We start from the raw sequence: 22,464 nt of genomic DNA, 5'->3' as shown, positions 1-22,464 counted from the left end.
GTAGGTACCTGTCCCAGCTCACATAACATATTAACTATATGGTAGGTACCTGTCCCAGCTCACATAATATATTAACTATATGGTAGGTACCTGTCCCAGCTCACATAACATATTAACTATATAGTAGCTACCTGTCCCAGCTCACATAACATATGAACTATATAGTAGCTACCTGTCCTAGCTCACATAACATATGAACTATATAGTAGCTACCTGTCCCAGGTCACATAACATATTAACTATATAGTAGCTACCTGTCCCAGGTCACATAACATATTAACTATACAGTAGTTACCTTTCCCAGCTCACATAACATATTAACTATATAGTAGCTACCTGTCCCAGCATACTTAACATTAACTATATGGTAGCTACCTGTCCCAGCTCACATAGTAACTATATGGTAGGTATGTGTCCCAGCTCACATAACATATTAACTACATGGTAGCTACCTGTCCCAGCCAACATATTAACTATATGGTAGGTACGTGTCCCAGCTCACATAACATATTAACTACATGGTAGGTACGTGTCCCAGCTCACATAACATATTAACTATATGTTAGGTACATGTCCCAGCTCACATATTAACTATATGGTAGGTACCTGTCCCAGCTCACATAGTAACTATATGGTAGGTACGTGTCCCAGCTCACATATTAACTATATGGTAGGTACCTGTCCCAGCTCACATATTAACTATATGGTAGGTACATGTCCCAGCTCACATAGTAATTATATGGTAGGTACGTGTCCCAGCTCACATATTAACTATATGGTAGGTACCTGTCCCAGCTCACATAGTAACTATATGGTAGGTACATGTCCCAGCTCACATATTAACTATATGGTAGGTACGTGTCCCAGCTCACATAGTAATTATATGGTAGGTACGTGTCACAGCTCACATATTAACTATATGGTAGGTACGTGTCCCAGCTCACATAGTAACTATATGGTAGGTACGTGTCCCAGCTCACATAGTAACTATATGGTAGGTACCTGTCCCAGCTCACATAACATATTAACTACATGGTAGCTACCTGTCCCAGCCAACATATTAACTATATGGTAGGTACGTGTCCCAGCTCACATAACATATTAACTACATGGTAGGTACGTGTCCCAGCTCACATAACATATTAACTATATGTTAGGTACATGTCCCAGCTCACATAGTAACTATATGGTAGGTACGTGTCCCAGCTCACATATTAACTATATGGTAGGTACATGTCCCAGCTCACATAGTAATTATATGGTAGGTACGTGTCCCAGCTCACATATTAACTATATGGTAGGTACCTGTCCCAGCTCACATAGTAACTATATGGTAGGTCCCAGCCTGTCCCAGCTCACATAGTAACTCCCAGGTAATTATGGTAGGTACGTGTCCCAGCTCACATATTAACTATATGGTAGGTACCTGTCCCAGCTCACATAGTAACTATATGGTAGGTACATGTCCCAGCTCACATAGTAATTATATGGTAGTAATTATACGTGTCCCAGCTCACATATTAACTATATGGGTACGTGTCCCAGTACATGTCCCAGCTCACATAGTAACTATATGGTAGGTACGTGTCCCAGCTCACATAGTAACTATATGGTAGGTACGTGTCCCAGCTCACATAGTAACTATATGGTATGTGTCCCAGCTCACATAGTAACTATATGGTACGTGTCCCAGCTCACATAGTAACTATATGGTAGGTACATGTCCCAGCTCACATAGTAACTACATGTCCCAGCTCACATAGTAACTATATGGTAGGTACGTGTCCCAGCTCACATATTAACTATATGATAGGTACGTGTCCCAGCTCACATAGTAACTAGGTACGTGTCCCAGGTAGGTACATGTCCCAGCTCACATAGTAACTATATGGTAGGTACGTGTCCCAGCTCACATATTAACTATATGGTAGGTACATGTCCCAGCTCACATAGTAACTATATGGTGTCCCAGCTCACATAGTACATGTCCCAGCTCACATATTAACTATATGGTAGGTACGTGTCCCAGCTCACATAGTAACTATATGGTAGGTACATGTCCCAGCTCACATATTAACTATATGGTAGGTACATGTCCCAGCTCACATAGTAACTATATGGTAGGTACATGTCCCAGCTCACATAGTAACTATATGGTAGGTACGTGTCCCAGCTCACATATTAACTATATGGTAGGTACGTGTCCCAGCTCACATAGTAACTATATGGTAGGTACATGTCCCAGCTCACATAGTAACTATATGGTAGGTACATGTCCCAGCTCACATGTAACTATATGGTAGGTACGTGTCCCAGCTCACATATTAACTATATGGTAGGTACGTGTCCCAGCTCACATAGTAACTATATGGTAGGTACGTGTCCCAGCTCACATAGTAACTATATGGTAGGTACATGTCCCAGCTCACATAGTAACTATATGGTAGGTACATGTCCCAGCTCACATAGTAACTATATGGTAGGTACGTGTCCCAGCTCACATAGTAACTATATGGTAGGTACATGTCCCAGCTCACATAGTAACTATATGGTAGGTACGTGTCCCAGCTCACATAGTAACTATATGGTAGGTACATGTCCCAGCTCACATAGTAACTATATGGTAGGTACGTGTCCCAGATGTATCAAGATCTCTGCCCTCCCAGGGGTAGTTATGATAGGATCAGGATTATTTGCTCTATTAAAATAGTGCTCTCATAACAGTATATTAGCTTAAATTATATTGAAATACTCAGAATCAAATGTTCACATATCACTGTTTACAAGTGAAACTTGGATTGAATCAAAAGTGCATATTGTCGAAAACGCACCTTTGATTCAATCTCGGCCTTAAACTTGTAAAGTAGAAGAACTGATTTGATCAGTGACCAACAAATGAATATGAACGGTGTTGGGTGGTAAACCAAACCAGGTTGGATGAGTTTTGTTTATTGAACCTTTATCTAACCAGGCAAGTCAGGTAAGAACAAATTGTTATGTACAATGACTGCCTGGAAAGTCCCAAACTACAGCAAGTAAAAACGTCACCAAACAAGTAATGTTATACATTTTCCATGCATAACATTACCTTATGTAATTCAGTTATTCTTCTTTGTAAGCTGCTGCAGTTTCTCAGCTTTTTTCTTCTTGTACCTCGCTATCTCCTCCATCTGCAGGCCATGAGCCATTTGCCTGTGGAAAACGAATCGGACACAGAGGCAGGATCAACAAGAAAAGGCACAGATAGTGGAGGAGGGAGAGCGGAGGGAATGGAGGAAGGCGTTCCTTACCCTTTCTTGAATTCAGGGGGGACGGGGAGAGGTTTCTCAAAGTTGTCCTTCCCTATGAGCCAGTAGGTCTCCTCTGTTCCTCCTTTTCCCTGTGGAGAGGAGAGAGTATAGGAGGAAAGGATACAGAGATGAGAGAGTGAGAGACGGAGAGTTCAGTAGGGAGTTCTAGAGAGTTCTTGGTAGTTCTAGGGAGTTCTTGGTAGTTCTAGAGAGTTCTTGGTAGTTCTAGAGAGTTCTTGGTAGTTCTAGGGAGTTCTTGGTAGTTCTAGGGAGTTCTTGGTAGTTCTAGAGAGTTCTTGGTAGTTCTAGAGTGTTCTTGGTAGTTCTGGGGAATTCTTGGTAATTCTAGAGAGTTCTTGGTAGTTCTAGGGAGTTCTTGGTAGTTCTAGAGAGTTCTTGGTAGTTCTAGAGAGTTCTTGGTAGTTCTAGGGAGATCTGAGCTTACTGTATGCAACATGATGGTGGTCCCAGGTGTAGTCAGTCTTTTGTCTCTTACCTTCAGGTCAGTTTTGCCTCTCAGTTGCACCTTGTATCCTGCCTTGAGTTCCAGCAGGATTTTAACTGTGCTGTTATGGACATGGATTCTGTAGGCTGCAAATATAGGCGGCAGGACACTCACAAAGTCAAGTTCCCATAGACACTCTCTAGAGAAGCTTCATGGCTCTTTCATGAACCCACGACAAGCCCTAAACTTCTTTAGAATGAACATAAGCTAGAACAGTGCATATACAGAGCCTTCAGAAAGTATTCAGACCCCTTGACCTTTTCAACATTTTGTTACGTTACAGCCTTATTCTAAAATGGATTAAATATATATTTTTCTCAGCAATCTACTACACAATAACGCATAATGACGAAGCGAAAACGTGTTTTTAGAAACTTTAGTAAATTCATTTAAAAAATCGAACAGAAATACCTTATTTACATAAGTATTCAGACCCTTTGCTATGAGACTCGAAATTGAGCTTAGGTGCATCCTGTTTCCATTGATCATCCTTGAGATGTTTCTACAACTTGGAGTCCACCAGTGGTAAATTTAATTGATTGGACATGACTTGGAAAGGCACACACCTGTCTATATAAGGTTACACAGTCAACAGTGCATGTCGGAGCTAAAACCAAGCCATGAGGTCACAGGAATTGTCCGTAGAGCTCTGAGAGAGGATTGTGTCGAGGCACAGATCTGGGGAAGAGTACAAAAAAATGTCTGCAGCATTGAAGGTCCCCAAGAATACAGTGGACGCCATCATTCTTAAATGGAAGAAGTTTGGAACCACCAAGACTCTACTGAGAGCTGGCCACCTGGCCAAACTGAGCAATCGGGGGAGAAGGGCCTTGGTCAGGGAGGTAACCAAGAACCCGATGGTCACTCTGACAGAGCTCGAGAGTTCCTCTGTGGAGATGGGAGAACCTTACAGAAGGACAACCATCACTGCAGCACTCCACCAATCAAGCTTGTATGGTAGAGTGGCCAGACAGAAGCCACTCCTCAGTAAAAGGCACATGACAGCCCACTTGGAGTTTGCCGATAGGCACCTAAAGACTATCAGACCATGAGAAACAAGATTCTTTGGTCTGATGAAACCAAGATTGAACTCTTTGGCCTGAAAGCCAAGCATCACATCTGGAGGAAACCTGGCACCATCCCTACGGTGAATGATGGTGGTGGCAGCATCATGCTGTGGGGATGTTTTTCAGCGGCAGGTACTGGGGGACTAGTCAGGATTGAGGTAAAGATAAATGGAGCAAAGGACAGAGATCCTTGATGAATACCTGCTCAGGACCTCAGACTGGGGCGAAGGTTCACCTTCCAACAGGACAGCGACCCTAAGCACACAGCTAGGACAACGCAAGAGTGGCTTCGGGACAAGTCTCTGAATGTCCTTGATTGGCTCAGCCAGAGCCCGAACTTGAAACCGATCTAACATCTCTGGAGAGACCTGAAAATAGCTGTGCAGCAACGCTCCCCATCCAACCTGACAGAGCTTGAGAGGATCTGCAGAGAAGAATGGGAGAAACTCCCCAAATACAGGTGTGCCAAGCTTGTAGCGTCATACCCAAGAAGACTCAAGGCTGTAATCACTGCCAAAGGTGCTTCAACAAAGTACTGAGTAAAGGATCTGAATACTTATGTAAATGTTATATTTCATTTTTTTAAATATATTTTTTATTTCTAAAAACCTGTTTTTGGTTCGTCATTATGGGGTATTGTATGTAGATTGATGAGGGAACTAGAAGAAAAAAAATCAGTTTCAGAATAAGGCTGTAACATAACAACATTTGGGAAAAGTGAAGGGGTCTCACTACTTTCCTAAGGCATTGTATACTGCATTGTGTATTATAACTTACGCATCCCAGTGGACTCCATACGAGAGGCTGTGGTGACAGTGTCTCCGAACAGACAGTATCTAGGCATGGTCAGTCCCACCACCCCCGCCACACACGGACCTACAAACACACACACACACACACACACACACACACACACACACACACACACACACACACACACACACACACACACACACACACACACACACACACACACACACACACACACACACACACACACACACACACACACACACACTATAGATAGGCACTGTGTGATCTTCGTGCCTGTGCGTTCATCTGTAAGTGTGTGTAGCCCCTGTATCTCTCACCTGAGTGTAATCCTATGCGTATCCGTACAGGTACGTCAGGCATGTGTCTCATCTTGAAGGTGCCCACAGCACTGAGGATGTCTAGCGCCATGTTGGATATCTCTGCCGCGTGACGATCTCCGTTGGCAACCGGTAACCCTGACGCCACCATGTAGGCATCGCCTATCGTCTCCACCTACGGGTAGAGAGGAGGACGGGTGGGAAACATTTTGATTGGTCAATTAACTTCAGGTGATATATGAAGTATATATATACAGTACCAGTCAAAAGTTTGGACACACCTACTCATTCAAGGGTTTTTCTTGGTTTTTACTATTTTCTACATTGTAGAATAATAGTGAAGACATCCAAACTATGAAATAACACATATGGAATCATGTAGTAACCAAAAAAACGTTAAACTAGTCAAAGTATATTTTATATTTGAGATTCTTCAAAGTAGCCACCCTTTGCTTGATGACAGCTTTGCACACTTGGCATTATCTCAACCAGCTTCATAAGGTAGTCACCTGGAATGCATTTCAATTAACAGGTGTGCCTTGATAAAAGTTAATTTGTGGAATTTCTTACCTTCTTAATGCGTTTGAGCCAATCAGTTATGTTGTGACAAGGTAGGGGGGGTATACAGAAGATAGCCCTATTTGGTAAGTCCATATTATGGCAAGAACAGCTCAAATAAGCAAAAAGAAATGACAGTCCATCATTACTTTAAGACATGAAGGTCAGTCAATACGGAACATTTCAAGAACTTTGAAAGTTTCTTCAAGTGCAGTCGCAAAAACCATCAAGCGCTATGATGAAACTGGCTCTCATGGCGGCCACAGGAAAGGAAGACCCAGAGTTACATCTGCTGCAGAGGATAAGCATTAGAATTAACAGCCTCAGAAATTGCAACCCAAATAGACGATTCCCCGAGTTTAAGTAACAGACTCATCTCAACATCAACTGTTCAGAGGACACTGCATGAATCAGGCCTTCATGGTCGATTTGCTGCAAAGAAACCACTACTAAAGGTCACCAATAATAAGAAGAGACTTGCTTGTGCCAAGAAACACGAGCAATGGACATTAGACCGGTGGAAATTGTCCTTTGGTCTGATGAGTCAAATGTTTGATTTTTGGTTTCCAACTACCTTGTCTTTGTGAGACGCAGAGTAGGTACTGACAGTGTGTGTGTGGATGATCTCTGCATGTGTTCCCAGCATGAAGCATGGAGGAGGAGGTGTGATGGTGTGCTTTGCTGATGACACTGTCAGTGATTTATTTAGAGTTCAATGCACACTTAACCAGCATGGCTATCACAGCATTCTGCAGCGATATGACATCTTAGTGAGACTATCCTTTGTTTTTCAACAGGACATTGACCCTACACCCATCCAGACTGTGTAAGGGCTATTTGACCAAAAAGTAGAGTGATGTGCTGCATCAGATGACCTGGCCTCCACAGTCACCCGAACTCAACCCAATTAAGATGGTTTGGGATGAGTTGGACTGCAGAGTGAAGGAATAGCAGCCAACAAGTGCTCAGCATATGTGGGAACTCTTTCAAGAATGTTGGAAAAGCATTCCAGGTGAAGCTGGTTGAGAGAATGGGTGGCTACTTTGAAGAATCTATAATCAAAAATATTTTGGGATTTGGTTACTACATGATTCCATGAGTGTTATTTTATAGTTTTGATGTCTACAATGTAGAAAATAGTCAAAATAAAGAAACACGACTTGAATGAGTAGCTGTGTCCAAACTTTTGACTGGTACTGTATATATAAAGGGAAATGTACTGGGCAGACCAAAGCCAATTAGGGCACTGTTAAGTTTCCCTACAGGAAGTTGTAGTAGTTGTAGGGCACTGCTGAGTGTCATTGTGTGATTAATGTGTGGTTCACATACACACGCACACATACACACTCTCTCTCTCTCTCTCTCTCTACCTTATAGACATCGTGGTTGCCAATGATTGCGTCAAACAGCGTGTAGAGGTCGTTCAGAAGGTCAACCACTTCGATGGGCTCGCTATTGGCTGAGATGGTGGTGAAGCCAACGATGTCACTGAAGTACAGCGTCACGTTGTCAAAGTACTCCGGTTCCACCGTACCACCCACCTTCAGGGCATTCGCAACCGTCCTAGGAAAGAGAGGGAGTGTGTGTGTGTGGGTTTGTGTGTGTACGTGTGAGTGAGCATCTGCGTGAGTAGTTTATCCCTCTTTTGTTTCTCTATCTCCAGCTCCTCTGTCTTCTCTCTGATCAGCTCCTCCAGTGTGTGTGTGTGTGTGTGTGTGTGTGTGTGTGTGTGTGTGTGTACTTACGGTGGCAGCATCTGAGTGAGTAGTTTCTCAGTCTTCTGTTTCTCTATCTCCAGCTCCTCAGTCCTCTCTCTGATCAGCTCCTCCAGGTTAGAGGAGTACTGCTCCAGCATCCTCAACATGGAGTCTATGATGTTGGTCTTCCTGCCCTTGTTGATGTTCTTAAACTGGAGACAGAGAGGGAGAGAGGGAGAGAGGGAGAGAGAGGGAGAGAGGGGAGAGAGAGAGAGAGAGAGAGAGAGAGAGAGAGAGAGAGAGAGAGAAGAGGTGAGTGAGAGGCAGGGGTGGACGAGAGAGAGGGATAGAGAGAGAGAGGAAGAGAGAGAGAGAGAGAGAGTTTGAGTTTCTGAAACACACACACAGATTTGAAGGCATTGTATACCCCCCAATCCTCTGTACCAGGTCAAAGATCTGGTCGAAGCATGGCCGCCTGTCTGGCTCTTCGTTCCAACACTGTTTCATCAGCTGGATACACTCCATAGGGGCGTAGTCAGGGGAGACCACCGGACGACACAGAGGAGGGGGCTTACGGATTTTCTGGATCAACTCTGGAGGACAGGGGTCAGAGGAGTATTCAGGTAAATTAATCTTTCCTCAATTCCTCCTTAAAACTCATTGGAGCAGAAGGTTTGAGGGGAGGGACCTCAGATCTTCTCCTCCAATATGGTTACGATGGAGGCGATGAGATCAAATTCAAGGAATCACAGAGAGACATTTAGATGGAGCCAGTCATATTCAATTCAAATCACAACTTTATTGTCTCACAATGGCAGAAACATCTAATGGAGAGGGACAGGTCTTACTGACAGATGGACTATCCAAATAAAGTGTTACCAAGAAGTCTCTTACTTGCAGCAGACTGCTCCATCATGCATAATGGTGGGCCCCTCATGACCACTTCTGTTACCTGTAGTACAGGCGTACTCTGGGTAATGTAGTCTCTTACCTGCAGCAGACTGCTCCAGCATGTAGAAAGGCGGGCCTCTCATGACCACTTCCTGCATGATGATGGCGAAGCTGTACACGTCTCCATGGAGACTGCCGTAGAGACCGGGGGAGGGGCCACGCAGAATCTCAGGGGCAGTCCACAACAGGTCTGGGAGGGAGGGACACACACACACGAAGAGAACCATACAAACACATACTGTACATAAACACACTACTGTTATATGCACTTTTTTATCAGACAGAACCCTGTCCAGACGGAACCCTGTCCAGACGGAATCCTGTCCAGTTGGAACCCTGTCCAGGCGGAACCCTGTCCAGACGGAACTCTGTCCAGACGGAACCCTGTCCAGACAAAACCCTCTCCAGACAAAACCCTGTCCAGACCGAACCTTGTCCAGACGGAACCCTGTCCAGACGGAACCCTGTCCAGATGGAACCCTCTCTAGACGGAACTCTGTCCAGACGGAACTCTGTCCAGACTCAAGGCAAAACTCTCTCCACTCCTCTCCAGACCTACTCACCCTCTGCAGGAGGTTCTGTGTAGGGGAACTTTGCTGCCTCTAGAACCTCGTTGTATCCGTAGTCTGAGATCTTCAGGACGAAGCGTCCATCCACCACACAGTTCCTGCTCTTCAGACGACCGTGATACAAGTTCCTGTGGTGCAGGTACTTCATACCCTGGGGGAGAACACGGAACATAGAACTCAGAGACAGAACAATGGAGATAAGCATGGAAGCCAGACATAATCTTCCACCTTACCTCATTCACTTTAGAACCCTCCTTCCCCTCCCTCCCTCCCTCCCTCCCTCCCTCCCTCCTCCCTCCCTCCCTCTGGCTGAGGCACTTTCAAATCTCCTGCCCTTTCTCTTCCTCCTTCCTTTCCAAGTCATACCTCCATCCCTCCCTTCCTCTCCTCACCTTAATAAGGTCTAATAGTAGAGATGACTTGAACATCAATCCCTCCCTCCCTCCCTCCCTCCCTCCACCCTACCTTAATAAGGTATAATAGTAGAGATGACTTGAACATTCTCTCCTCTCCTCTCCTCTCCTCTCCTCTCCTCTCCTCTCCTCTCCTCTCCTCTCCTCTCCTCCCTCCTTCCACCCTACCTTAATAAGGTCCAGCAGTAGTGATGACTTGAACATCCAATCCAGTTTGACATCCTCATTGAGCAATAGGTCTTCCATGCTTCCCCTGGTGCAGAACTCGGTTACGATGGCAAACACTCCACAGTCGTGGAAGAAACCCAGGAAGAGGTTAATGTTCTCATGACGCATGTCCTTCATCTGTGTGTGTGGTGGTGGGGGGTCAGGGGTTAGAGGTTAGAGGGTCAGTGCAGATTGAAGTAGGAATTGTATGGATTTGGTATCGTATTTGCAACAGGGTGGAGAACTTCTGAAAATACCACGACAGCAAGATGGCATCAACATTAAAGGAAACTATACCCAAGGATATGAATTAACATGAATAAATATATATTTCTAAAGGAAACTATACCCAAGGATATGAATTAACATGAATAAATATATATTTCTAAAGGAAACTATACCCAAGGATATGAATTAACATGAATAAATATATATTTCTAAAGGAAACTATACCCAAGGATATGAATTAACATGAATAAATATATATTTCTAAAGGAAACGATACCCAAGGATATGAATTAACATGAATAAATATATATTTCTAAAGGAAACTATACCCAAGGATATGAATTAACATGAATAAATATATATTTCTAAAGGAAACTATACCCAAGGATATGAATTAACATGAATAAATATATATTTCTAAAGGAAACTATACCCAAGGATATGAATTAACATGAATAAATATATATTTCTAAAGGAAACGATACCCAAGGATATGAATTAACATGAATAAATATATATTTCTAAAGGAAACCCACCAATTCAAACACGTCACTGGTTTTGGGGTTGATATTCCTGAACGTTCCATGAGGTAGTCTCTTCAGCCACGCCCAGTCTCCCTGGAGAAAAATAACAACATTTTAATTATCTATGGTATCAAATATTAAAATAGCATTTTACAAGTATGTGTCAGTTTGTTTGTAGTTGGCTCCAAATCTATCTTACTGAACCAATATTAAGATATTGGGCCACAATAGTCAAGAATTTCCACCCTCAGATGTTCATCACAAACATGTATTCAATTAACGCAGTTTGTCATAACAAATGACTCAAACATTGTACTCTGTCTCACCTCATAGAGGACGACGTTGGAGTTCTCGTAGGTAGCAGGGGATTGCTCAGAGAAGGGGGACGTGAGGCTGTGCTGTGAATGGCTCGTCAGAGAGACTCCACTGATCTTTCTGTTACTGTCTATACTAAGCTTCTGAAAATGTTTGAGAGGAGACATCTTGGTTTAAGTTTCACGACAACATTTATTTATTTATTTGAACTTTATTTAACTAGGCAAGTCAGTAAAGAACATGGACCCCTGTTCCGGTCTGTCGCTTTGTACATTCAATAATTGTTTTTTTAATGAAAAAATATAGAAAAGGCTCAAACGAAAAAGCAACAAAAAAAGTTTCTTAAAAGTTGAAGAGGTAAATTGTCTATTTGAATATTTAACTCCTGCATTAGTCTATAACTGCTGACCTTGTTGCTAAGCGACGGGTTGATGAAGGTGACGTCGTCAAGGGTGAGCAGGATCTTGTTGGGACCCCGGAACAACCGGATGTGGTTGATGCGTCGCCTAGACAACAAGAGACAGAGACATAAACAAAGAGAAATGATGGATGGTTGACCTCATTAAGACCATAACCAATAGGATAACCAACATTCACTCTAGGGGTGGCCCTTAAAAGGGCCAATGCTAACAATTCAGGGACAGTTCAGCCAACTCAACTGGTCAGACAACTAAGATGTTAAGAGTTAAGATGGTGCCTATCTTTCCCCTTAGTTTGGAATTGTGGCCAGTACGTATAGTGGAACATGTATGAGAAGGACTGTATAGGCAAGATCATGTTGTAGAGCTTTACTTGATGCAGTAGGTTAGAATAAACAAGACGAAACCCGTCTGGACGAATCCCAGGAAGATCCTAACAGCAGAGAATGGATCCACACCTGGGGAAAACATTTCACACATTTTTCACAAGTATTTTCAAAACTCTTTAAGTACAAAACTCTAAACTGATAACACTTGTAATACCCCCTCTCTTCTGTTCAGAACCTTTGATTGTGCATTCATTGGAGTTTTACACATCTTTCACCCCTGAGTCGCAAAATCTACTTTTTCCGTGAAATAACACGGAAGTTTTACACATCTTTCACCCCTGAGTCGCACAATCTACTTTTTCCTTGAAATACCATGAGAACATTTAGTTTGGTCATCAATACATCAGATGACTAAATGCTCACCATTTAGTCATTTTAACTAACGTTAATTGGTCCAATAGCAAAACACACGAGATACACGTTTTAAAAACTGTTATTTTTGAAGTGCTGAACACACAAATATTAGATGGTAAATGTAATTTTCCATACAGAATTTGAATATAACTTGACATGCACAATTTTAGTTTCATTATCCTTATACAATACATACAGTACTACAGTACATACAGTACTACAGTACAACAGTAAATACAATACTACAGTACATACAGTACAACAGTACATACAGTACATACAGTACTACAGTACATACAGTACTGTGGTCAAATAATCAGGTATTGTAAACCAGTTGGCTACGGTAAAAACGTACCACGGTGTTGAATGCCATTTCTTGCAGACCATTACAGAGTACGAAGGGAAGCACAGCCGAGAGCTGCCCAGCGACACGAGCCTAACTCCTTCTATGCTCGCTTCGAGGCAAATAACACTGCATGAGAGCACCAGCTGTTCCGGAAGACTGTGTGATCACGCTCTCCGCAGCCGATGTGAGTAAGACCTTTAAACAGGTCAACATTCCGCAGGGCCAGACAGATAACCAGGACGTGTACTGCGTGCATGCGCTGACCAACTGGCAAGTGTCTTCACTGACATTTTTAACCTCTCCCTGTCCGAGTCTGTAATACCAACATGTTTCAAGCAGACCACCATAGTGCCTGTGCCCAAGAACACTAAGGTAACCTGAATGAATGACTACCGACCAGTAGCACTCACATCTATAGCCATGAAGTGCTTTGAAAGGCTGGTCATGGCTCACATCAACACCATTATCCCAGAAACCCTAGACAGACTCCAATTTGCATACCGCACCAACAGATCCACAGATGACGCAATCTCTATTGCACTCCACACTGCCCTTTCCCTCCAGGACAAAAGGAACACCTATGTGAGAATGCTATTCATTGACTACAGCTCAGCATTCAACATCAACACCATAGTGCCCTCAAAGATCATCAATAAGCTAAGAACCCTGGGACTACATACCTCCCTCTGCAACTGGTCATGGACCCCCCTGTATATAGTCTCCACATTGACTCTGTACCGGTACCCCCTGTATATAGCCTCCACATTGACTCTGTACCGGTACCCCCCTGTATATAGCCTCCACATTGACTCTGTACCGGTACCCCCTGTATATAGCCTCCACATTAACTCTGTACCGGTACCCCCTGTATATAGTCTCCACATTAACTCTGTACCGGTACCCCCTGTATATAGTCTCCACATTGACTCTGTACCGGTACCCCCTGTATATAGCCTCCACATTGACTCTGTACCGGTACCCCCTGTATATAGTTTCCACATTAACTCTGTACCGGTACCCCCTGTATATAGTCTCCACATTGACTCTGTACCGGTACCCCCCTGTATATAGTCTCCACATTGACTCTGTACCGGTACCCCCCTGTATATAGTCTCCACATTGACTCTGTACCGGTACCCGCTGTATATAGTCTCCACATTGACTCTGTACCGGTACCCTCTGTATATAGTCTCCACATTGACTCTGTACCGGTACCCCCTGTATATAGTCTCCACATTGACTCTGTACCGGTACCCCCTGTATATAGTCCCCACATTGACTCTGTACCGGTACCCCCTGTATATAGTCTCCACATTGACTCTGTACCGGTAACCCCCTGTATATAGCCTCCACATTGACTCTGTACCGGTACCCCCTGTATATAGCCTCCACATTGACTCTGTACCGGTACCCCCTGTATATAGTCTCCACATTAACTCTGTACCGGTACCCCCTGTATATAGCCTCCACATTGACTCTGTACCGGTACCCCCTGTATATAGTCTCCACATTAACTCTATACCGGTACCCCCTGTATATAGTCTCCACATTGACTCTGTACCGGTACCCCCCTGTATATAGCCTCCACATTGACTCTGTACCGGTACCCCCTGTATATAGCCTGCACATTGACTCTGTACCGGTACCCCCTGTATATAGCCTCCACATTGACTCTGTACTGGTACCCCCTGTATATAGCCTCCACATTGACTCTGTACCGGTACCCCCTGTATATAGCCTCCACATTAACTCTGTACCGGAACCCCCTGTATATAGTCTCCACATTGACTCTGTACCAGTACCCCCTGTATATAGTCTCCACATTGACTCTGTATCAGTACCCCCCTGTATATGGTCTCCACATTGACTCTGTACCTGTACCCCCCTGTATATAGCCTCCACATTAACTCTGTACTGGTACCCCTGTACCGGTACCCCCTGTATATAGCCTCCACATTGACTCTGTACCGGTACCCCCTGTATATAGTCTCCACATTGACTCTGTACCGGTACCCCTGTATATAGCCTCCACATTGACTCTGTACCGGTACCCCCCTGTATATAGTCTCCACATTGACTCTGTACCGGTACCCCCTGTATATAGTTTCCACATTTACTCTGTACCGGTACCCCCTGTATATAGCCTCCACATTGACTCTGTACCGGTACCCCCTGTATATAGTCTCCACATTGACTCTGTACCGGTACCCCCTGTATATAGTCTCCACATTGACTCTGTACCGGTACCCGCTGTATATAGCCTCCACATTGACTCTGTACCGGTACCCCCTGTATATAGTCTCCACATTGACTCTGTACCGGTACCCCCTGTATATAGTCTCCACATTGACTCTGTACCGGTACCCCCTGTATATAGTCTCCACATTGACTCTGTACCGGTACCCCCCCTGTATATAGTCTCCACATTGACTCTGTACCGGTACCTGCTGTATATAGTCTCCACATTGACTCTGTACCGGTACCCCCTGTATATAGTCTCCACATTGACTCTGTACCGGTACCCCCTGTATATAGTCTCCACATTGACTCTGTACCGGTACCCCCTGTATATAGTTTCCACATTTACTCTGTACCGGTACCCCCTGTATATAGCCTCCACATTGACTCTGTACCGGTACCCCCCTGTATATAGTCTCCACATTGACTCTGTACCGGTACCCGCTGTATATAGCCTCCACATTAACTCTGTACCGGAACCCCCTGTATATAGTCTCCACATTGACTCTGTACCAGTACCCCCTGTATATAGCCTCCACATTAACTCTATACCGGTACCCCCTGTATATAGTCTCCACATTGACTCTGTACCGGTACCCCCCTGTATATAGCCTCCACATTGACTCTGTACCGGTACCCCCTGTATATAGCCTGCACATTGACTCTGTACCGGTACCCCCTGTATATAGCCTCCACATTGACTCTGTACCGGTACCCCCTGTATATAGCCTCCACATTGACTCTGTACCGGTACCCCCTGTATATAGTCTCCACATTGACTCTGTACCGGTACCCCCTGTATATAGTCTCCACATTGACTCTGTACCAGTACCCCCCTGTATATAGCCTCCACATTGACTCTGTACCGGTACCCCCTGTATATAGCCTCCACATTGACTCTGTACCGGTACCCCCTGTATATAGTCTCCACATTGACTCTGTACCGGTACCCCCTGTATATAGTCTCCACATTGACTCTGTACCGGTACCCCCTGTATATAGCCTCCACATTGACTCTGTACCGGTACCCCCTGTATATAGTCTCCACATTGACTCTGTACCGGTACCCCCTGTATATAGTCTCCACATTGACTCTGTACCATTGGTACCCCTGTATATAGTTTCCACATTTACTCTGTACCGGTACCCCCTGTATATAGCCTCCACATTGACTCTGTACCGGTACCCCCTGTATATAGTCTCCACATTGACTCTGTACCGGTACCCCCCCTGTATATAGTCTCCACATTGACTCTGTACCGGTACCCCCTGTATATAGTCTCCACATTGACTCTGTACCGGTACCCCTGTATATAGCCTCCACATTGACTCTGTACCGGTACCCCTGTATATAGTCTCCACATTGACTCTGTACCGGTACCCCCTGTATATAGTCTCCACATTGACTCTGTACCGGTACCCCCTGTATATAGTTTCCACATTTACTCTGTACCGGTACCCCTGTATATAGCCTCCACATTGACTCTGTACCGGTACCCCTGTATATAGTCTCCACATTGACTCTGTACCGGTACCCCTGTATATAGTCTCCACATTGACTCTGTACCGGTACCCCCTGTATATAGTCTCCACATTGACTCTGTACCGGTACCCCCTGTATATAGTCTCCACATTGACTCTGTACCGGTACCCCCTGTATATAGTCTCCACATTGACTCTGTACCGGTACCCCCTGTATATAGTCTCCACATTGACTCTGTACCGGTACCCCCTGTATATAGCCTCCACATTGACTCTGTACCGGTACCCCCTGTATATAGTCTCCACATTGACTCTGTCTGTACCGTATATAGTCTCCACATTGACTCTGTACCCCCTGTATATAGTCTCCACATTGACTCTGTACCGGTCTCCACATTACAGTACCCCCTGTATATAGCCTCCACATTGACTACCCCTGTATATAGTCTCACATTGACTCCGGTACCCCCTGTATATAGTCTCCACATTGACTCTGTACCGGTACCCCCTGTATATAGTCTCCACATTGACTCTGTACCGGTACCCCCCTGTATATAGTCTCCACATTGACTCTGTACCGGTACCCCCTGTATATAGTCTCCACATTGACTCTGTACCGGTACCCCCTGTATATAGTCTCCACATTGACTCTGTACCGGTACCCCCTGTATATAGTCTCCACATTGACTCTGTACCGGTACCCCCTGTATATAGCCTCCACATTGACTCTGTACCGGTACCCCCTGTATATAGTCTCCACATTGACTCTGTACCGGTACCCCTGTATATAGTCTCCACATTGACTCTGTACCGGTACCCCCTGTATATAGCCTCCACATTGACTCTGTACCGTATATAGTACCCCCCACTGTATATAGTTTCCACATTAACTCTGTACCGGTACCCCTGTATATAGCCTCCACATTGACTCTGTACCGGTACCCCCTGTATATAGTCTCCACATTAACTCTATACCGGAACCCCCTGTATATAGTCTCCACATTGACTCTGTACCGGTAAACCCCTGTATATAGCCTCCACATTGACTCTGTACCGGTACCCCCTGTATATAGCCTCCACATTGACTCTGTACCGGTACCCCCTGTATATAGTCTCCACATTAACTCTGTACCGGTACCCCCTGTATATAGTCTCCACATTGACTCTGTACCGGTACCCCTGTATATAGTCTCCACATTAACTCTATACCGGTACCCCCTGTATATAGTCTCCACATTGACTCTGTACCCCGGTACCCCCTGTATATAGCCTCCACATTGACTCTGTACCGGTACCCCTGTATATAGCCTGCACATTGACTCTGTACCGGTACCCCCTGTATATAGCCTCCACATTGACTCTGTACCGGTACCCCCTGTATATAGCCTCCACATTAACTCTGTACCGGTACCCCCTGTATATAGTCTCCACATTGACTCTGTACCGGTACCCCCTGTATATAGTCTCCACATTGACTCTGTACCAGTACCCCCTGTATATAGCCTCCACATTGACTCTGTACCGGTACCCCCTGTATATAGCCTCCACATTGACTCTGTACCGGTACCCCCTGTATATAGCCTCCACATTAACTCTGTACCGGTACCCCCTGTATATAGTCTCCACATTGACTCTGTACCAGTACCCCCCTGTATATGGTCTCCACATTGACTCTGTACCTGTACCCCCCTGTATATAGTCTCCACATTGACTCTATACCGGACTGTATATAGTCCCCTGTATATATATCTCCACATTGACTCTGTACCGGTAAACCCCTGTATATAGCCTCCACATTGACTCTGTACCGGTACCCCCTGTATATAGCCTCCACATTGACTCTGTACCGGTACCCCCTGTATATAGTCTCCACATTAACTCTGTACCGGTACCCCTGTATATAGCCTCCACATTGACTCTGTACCGGTACCCCCTGTATATAGTCTCCACATTGACTCTGTACCGGTACCCCTGTATATAGTCTCCACATTGACTCTGTACCGGTACCCCCTGTATATAGTCTCCCATTGACTCTGTACCGGTACCCCCTGTATATAGCCTCCACATTGACTCTGTACCGGTACCCCCTGTATATAGCCTCCACATTGACTCTGTACCGGTACCCCCTGTATATAGCCTCCACATTGACTCTGTACCGGTACCCCCTGTATATAGCCTCCACATTGACTCTGTACCGGTACCCCTGTATATAGTCTCCACATTGACTCTGTACCGGTACCCCCTGTATATAGTCTCCACATTGACTCTGTACCGGTACCCCCTGTATATAGCCTCCACATTGACTCTGTACCGGTACCCCTGTATATAGTCTCCACATTGACTCTGTACCGGTACCCCCTGTATATAGTCTCCACATTGACTCTGTACCGGTACCCCCTGTATATAGTCTCCACATTGACTCTGTACCGGTACCCCCTGTATATAGTCTCCACATTGACTCTGTACCGGTACCCCTGTATATAGTCTCCACATTGACTCTGTACCTGTATATAGTACCCGCTGTATATAGTCTCCACATTAACTCTGTACCGGAACCCCCTGTATATAGTCTCCACATTGACTCTGTACCGGTACCCCCTGTATATAGCCTCCACATTGACTCTGTACCGGTACCCCCTGTATATAGTCTCCACATTGACTCTGTACCGGTACCCCCTGTATATAGTCTCCACATTGACTCTGTACCGGTACCCCCTGTATATAGAACCCCCTCCACATTGACTCTGTACCGGTACCCCCTGTATATAGCCTCCACATTGACTCTGTACCGGTACCCCCTGTATATAGCCTCCACATTGACTCTGTACCGGTACCCCTGTATATAGTCTCCACATTGACTCTGTACCTGTATATAGGTACCCCCTGTATATAGCCTCCACATTGACTCTGTACCGGTACCCCCTGTATATAGCCTCCACATTGACTCTGTACCGGTACCCCCTGTATATAGCCTCCACATTGACTCTGTACCGGTACCCCCTGTATATAGTCTCCACATTGACTCTGTACCGGTACCCCCTGTATATAGTCTCCACATTGACTCTGACTCGGTACCCCCTGTATATAGCCTCCACATTGACTCTGTACCGGTACCCCCTGTATATAGTCTCCACATTGACTCTGTACCGGTACCCCCTGTAGTCTCCGGTACCCCCCTGTATATAGTCTCCACATTGACTCTGTACCGGTACCCCCTGTATATAGTTTCCACATTACTCTGTACCGGTACCCCCTGTATATAGCCTCCACATTGACTCTGTACTCTGTACCGGTACCCCCTGTATATAGTCTCCACATTGACTCTGTACCGGTACCCCCTGTATATAGTCTCCACATTGACTCTGTACCGGTACCCCCCTGTATATAGTCTCCACATTGACTCTGTACCGGTACCCCCTGTATATAGCCTCCACATTGACTCTGTACCGGTACCCCCTGTATATAGTCTCCACATTGACTCTGTACCGGTACCCCCTGTATATAGTCTCCACATTGACTCTGTACCGGTACCCCCTGTATATAGTTTCCACATTTACTCTGTACCGGTACCCCCTGTATATAGCCTCCACATTGACTCTGTACCGGTACCCCCCTGTATATAGTCTCCACATTGACTCTGTACCGGTAGTCTCCCCCTGTATATAGTCTCCACATTGACTCTGTACCGGTACCCCTGTATATAGTCTCCACATTGACTCTGTACCGGTACCCCCTGTATATAGTCTCCACATTGACTCTGTACCGGTACCCCTGTATATAGTCTCCACATTGACTCTGTACCGGTACCCCCTGTATATAGTCTCCACATTGACTCTGTACCGGTACCCCCTGTATATAGCCTCCACATTGACTCTGTACCGGTACCCCCTGTATATAGTCTCCACATTGACTCTGTACCGGTACCCCCTGTATATAGTCTCCACATTGACTCTGTACCGGTACCCCCTGTATATAGCCTCCACATTGACTCTGTACCTGTACCCCTGTATATAGTCTCCACATTGACTCTGTACCGGTACCCCCTGTATATAGTCTCCACATTGACTCTGTACCGGTACCCCTGTATATAGTCTCCACATTGACTCTGTACCGGTACCCCCTGTATATAGTCTCCACATTGACTCTGTACCGGTACCCCTGTATATAGTCTCCACATTGACTCTGTACCGGTACCCCCTGTATATAGTCTCCACATTGACTCTGTACCCCCTGTATATAGTACATTGACCCCTGTATATAGCCTCCACATTGACTCTGTACCGGTACCCCCTGTATATAGTCTCCACATTGACTCTGTACCGGTACCCCCTGTATATAGTCTCCACATTGACTCTGTACCGGTACACCCCTGTGTATATATATAGCCTCCACATTGACTCTGTACCGGTACCCCTGTATATAGTTTCCACATTAACTCTGTACCGGTACCCCCTGTATATAGCCTCCACATTGACTCTGTACCGGTACCCCCTGTATATAGTCTCCACATTAATTCTATACCGGAACCCCCTGTATATAGTCTCCACATTGACTCTGTACCGGTAAACCCCTGTATATAGCCTCCACATTGACTCTGTACCGGTACCCCCTGTATATAGCCTCCACATTGACTCTGTACCGGTACCCCCTGTATATAGTCTCCACATTAACTCTGTACCGGTACCCCCTGTATATAGCCTCCACATTGACTCTGTACCGGTACCCCCTGTATATAGTCTCCACATTAACTCTATACCGGTACCCGCTGTATATAGTCTCCACATTGACTCCGTACCGGTACCCCCCTGTATATAGCCTCCACATTGACTCCTCACCGGTACCCCCTGTATATAGCCTGCACATTGACTCTGTACCGGTACCCCCTGTATATAGCCTCCACATTGACTCTGTACCGGTACCCCCTGTATATAGCCTCCACATTAACTCTGTACCATTGACTCTGTACGGTACCCCTGTATATAGTCTCCACATTGACTCTGTACCGGTACCCCCTGTATATAGTCTCCACATTGACTCTGTACCAGTACCCCCCTGTATATAGCCTCCACATTGACTCTGTACCGGTACCCCCTGTATATAGCCTCCACATTGACTCTGTACCGGTACCCCCTGTATATAGCCTCCACATTAACTCTGTACCGGTACCCCCTGTATATAGTCTCCACATTGACTCTGTACCAGTACCCCCTGTATATAGTCTCCACATTGACTCTGTATCAGTACCCCCATGTATATGGTCTCCACATTGACTCTGTACCTGTACCCCCCTGTATATAGCCTCCACATTAACTCTGTACCGGTACCCCCTGTATATAGCCTCCACATTGACTCTGTACCGGTACCCCCTGTATATAGTCTCCACATTGACTCTGTACCGGTACCCCCTGTATATAGTCTCCACATTGACTCTGTACCGGTACCCCTGTATATAGCCTCCACATTGACTCTGTACCGGTACCCCTGTATATAGTCTCCACATTGACTCTGTACCGGTACCCCCTGTATATAGTCTCCACATTGACTCTGTACCGGTACCCCCTGTATATAGTCTCCACATTGACTCTGTACCGGTACCCCCTGTATATAGTTTCCACATTTACTCTGTACCGGTACCCCCTGTATATAGCCTCCACATTGACTCTGTACCGGTACCCCCTGTATATAGTCTCCACATTGACTCTGTACCGGTACCCCCTGTATATAGTCTCCACATTGACTCTGTACCGGTACCCCTGTATATAGCCTCCACATTGACTCTGTACCGGTACCCCCTGTATATAGTCTCCACATTGACTCTGTA

The 22,464-nt window shown here is 45.3% G+C and overlaps 1 protein-coding gene across 3 annotated transcripts in view; it reads right to left on the bottom strand.

Moving 5' to 3' along the window:
- Positions 1-22,464, bottom strand: part of gc2 (guanylyl cyclase 2) — a 48,650-nt gene that overhangs the window by 3,471 nt on the left and 22,715 nt on the right. For 2 of the 3 annotated variants that reach the window (XM_065025276.1, XM_065025277.1), the window contains exons 13-26: positions 12,208-12,292; positions 11,825-11,921; positions 11,427-11,558; positions 11,113-11,193; positions 10,310-10,486; positions 9,723-9,879; positions 9,200-9,349; positions 8,653-8,801; positions 8,257-8,420; positions 7,882-8,074; positions 5,954-6,128; positions 5,640-5,738; positions 3,787-3,881; positions 3,291-3,379 (exon numbers count right to left, since the gene is read on the bottom strand). In XM_065025276.1, the coding sequence (XP_064881348.1) occupies positions 3,291-3,379; positions 3,787-3,881; positions 5,640-5,738; positions 5,954-6,128; positions 7,882-8,074; positions 8,257-8,420; positions 8,653-8,801; positions 9,200-9,349; positions 9,723-9,879; positions 10,310-10,486; positions 11,113-11,193; positions 11,427-11,558; positions 11,825-11,921; positions 12,208-12,292 (1,843 nt within the window). Of the gene's footprint in view, positions 1-3,088; positions 3,193-3,290; positions 3,380-3,786; positions 3,882-5,639; positions 5,739-5,953; positions 6,129-7,881; positions 8,075-8,256; positions 8,421-8,652; positions 8,802-9,199; positions 9,350-9,722; positions 9,880-10,309; positions 10,487-11,112; positions 11,194-11,426; positions 11,559-11,824; positions 11,922-12,207; positions 12,293-22,464 lie in introns of all 3 variants that reach the window. The other variant, XM_065025278.1, reaches the window with a different exon arrangement.

Source organism: Oncorhynchus nerka, linkage group LG12 (assembly GCF_034236695.1).
Source record: "Oncorhynchus nerka isolate Pitt River linkage group LG12, Oner_Uvic_2.0, whole genome shotgun sequence".
NCBI classification, from domain to species: Eukaryota; Metazoa; Chordata; class Actinopteri; order Salmoniformes; family Salmonidae; genus Oncorhynchus; species Oncorhynchus nerka.
Note: the sequence above shows the minus strand (reverse complement) of the source record. Positions and strands in the feature narration are given on the sequence as shown.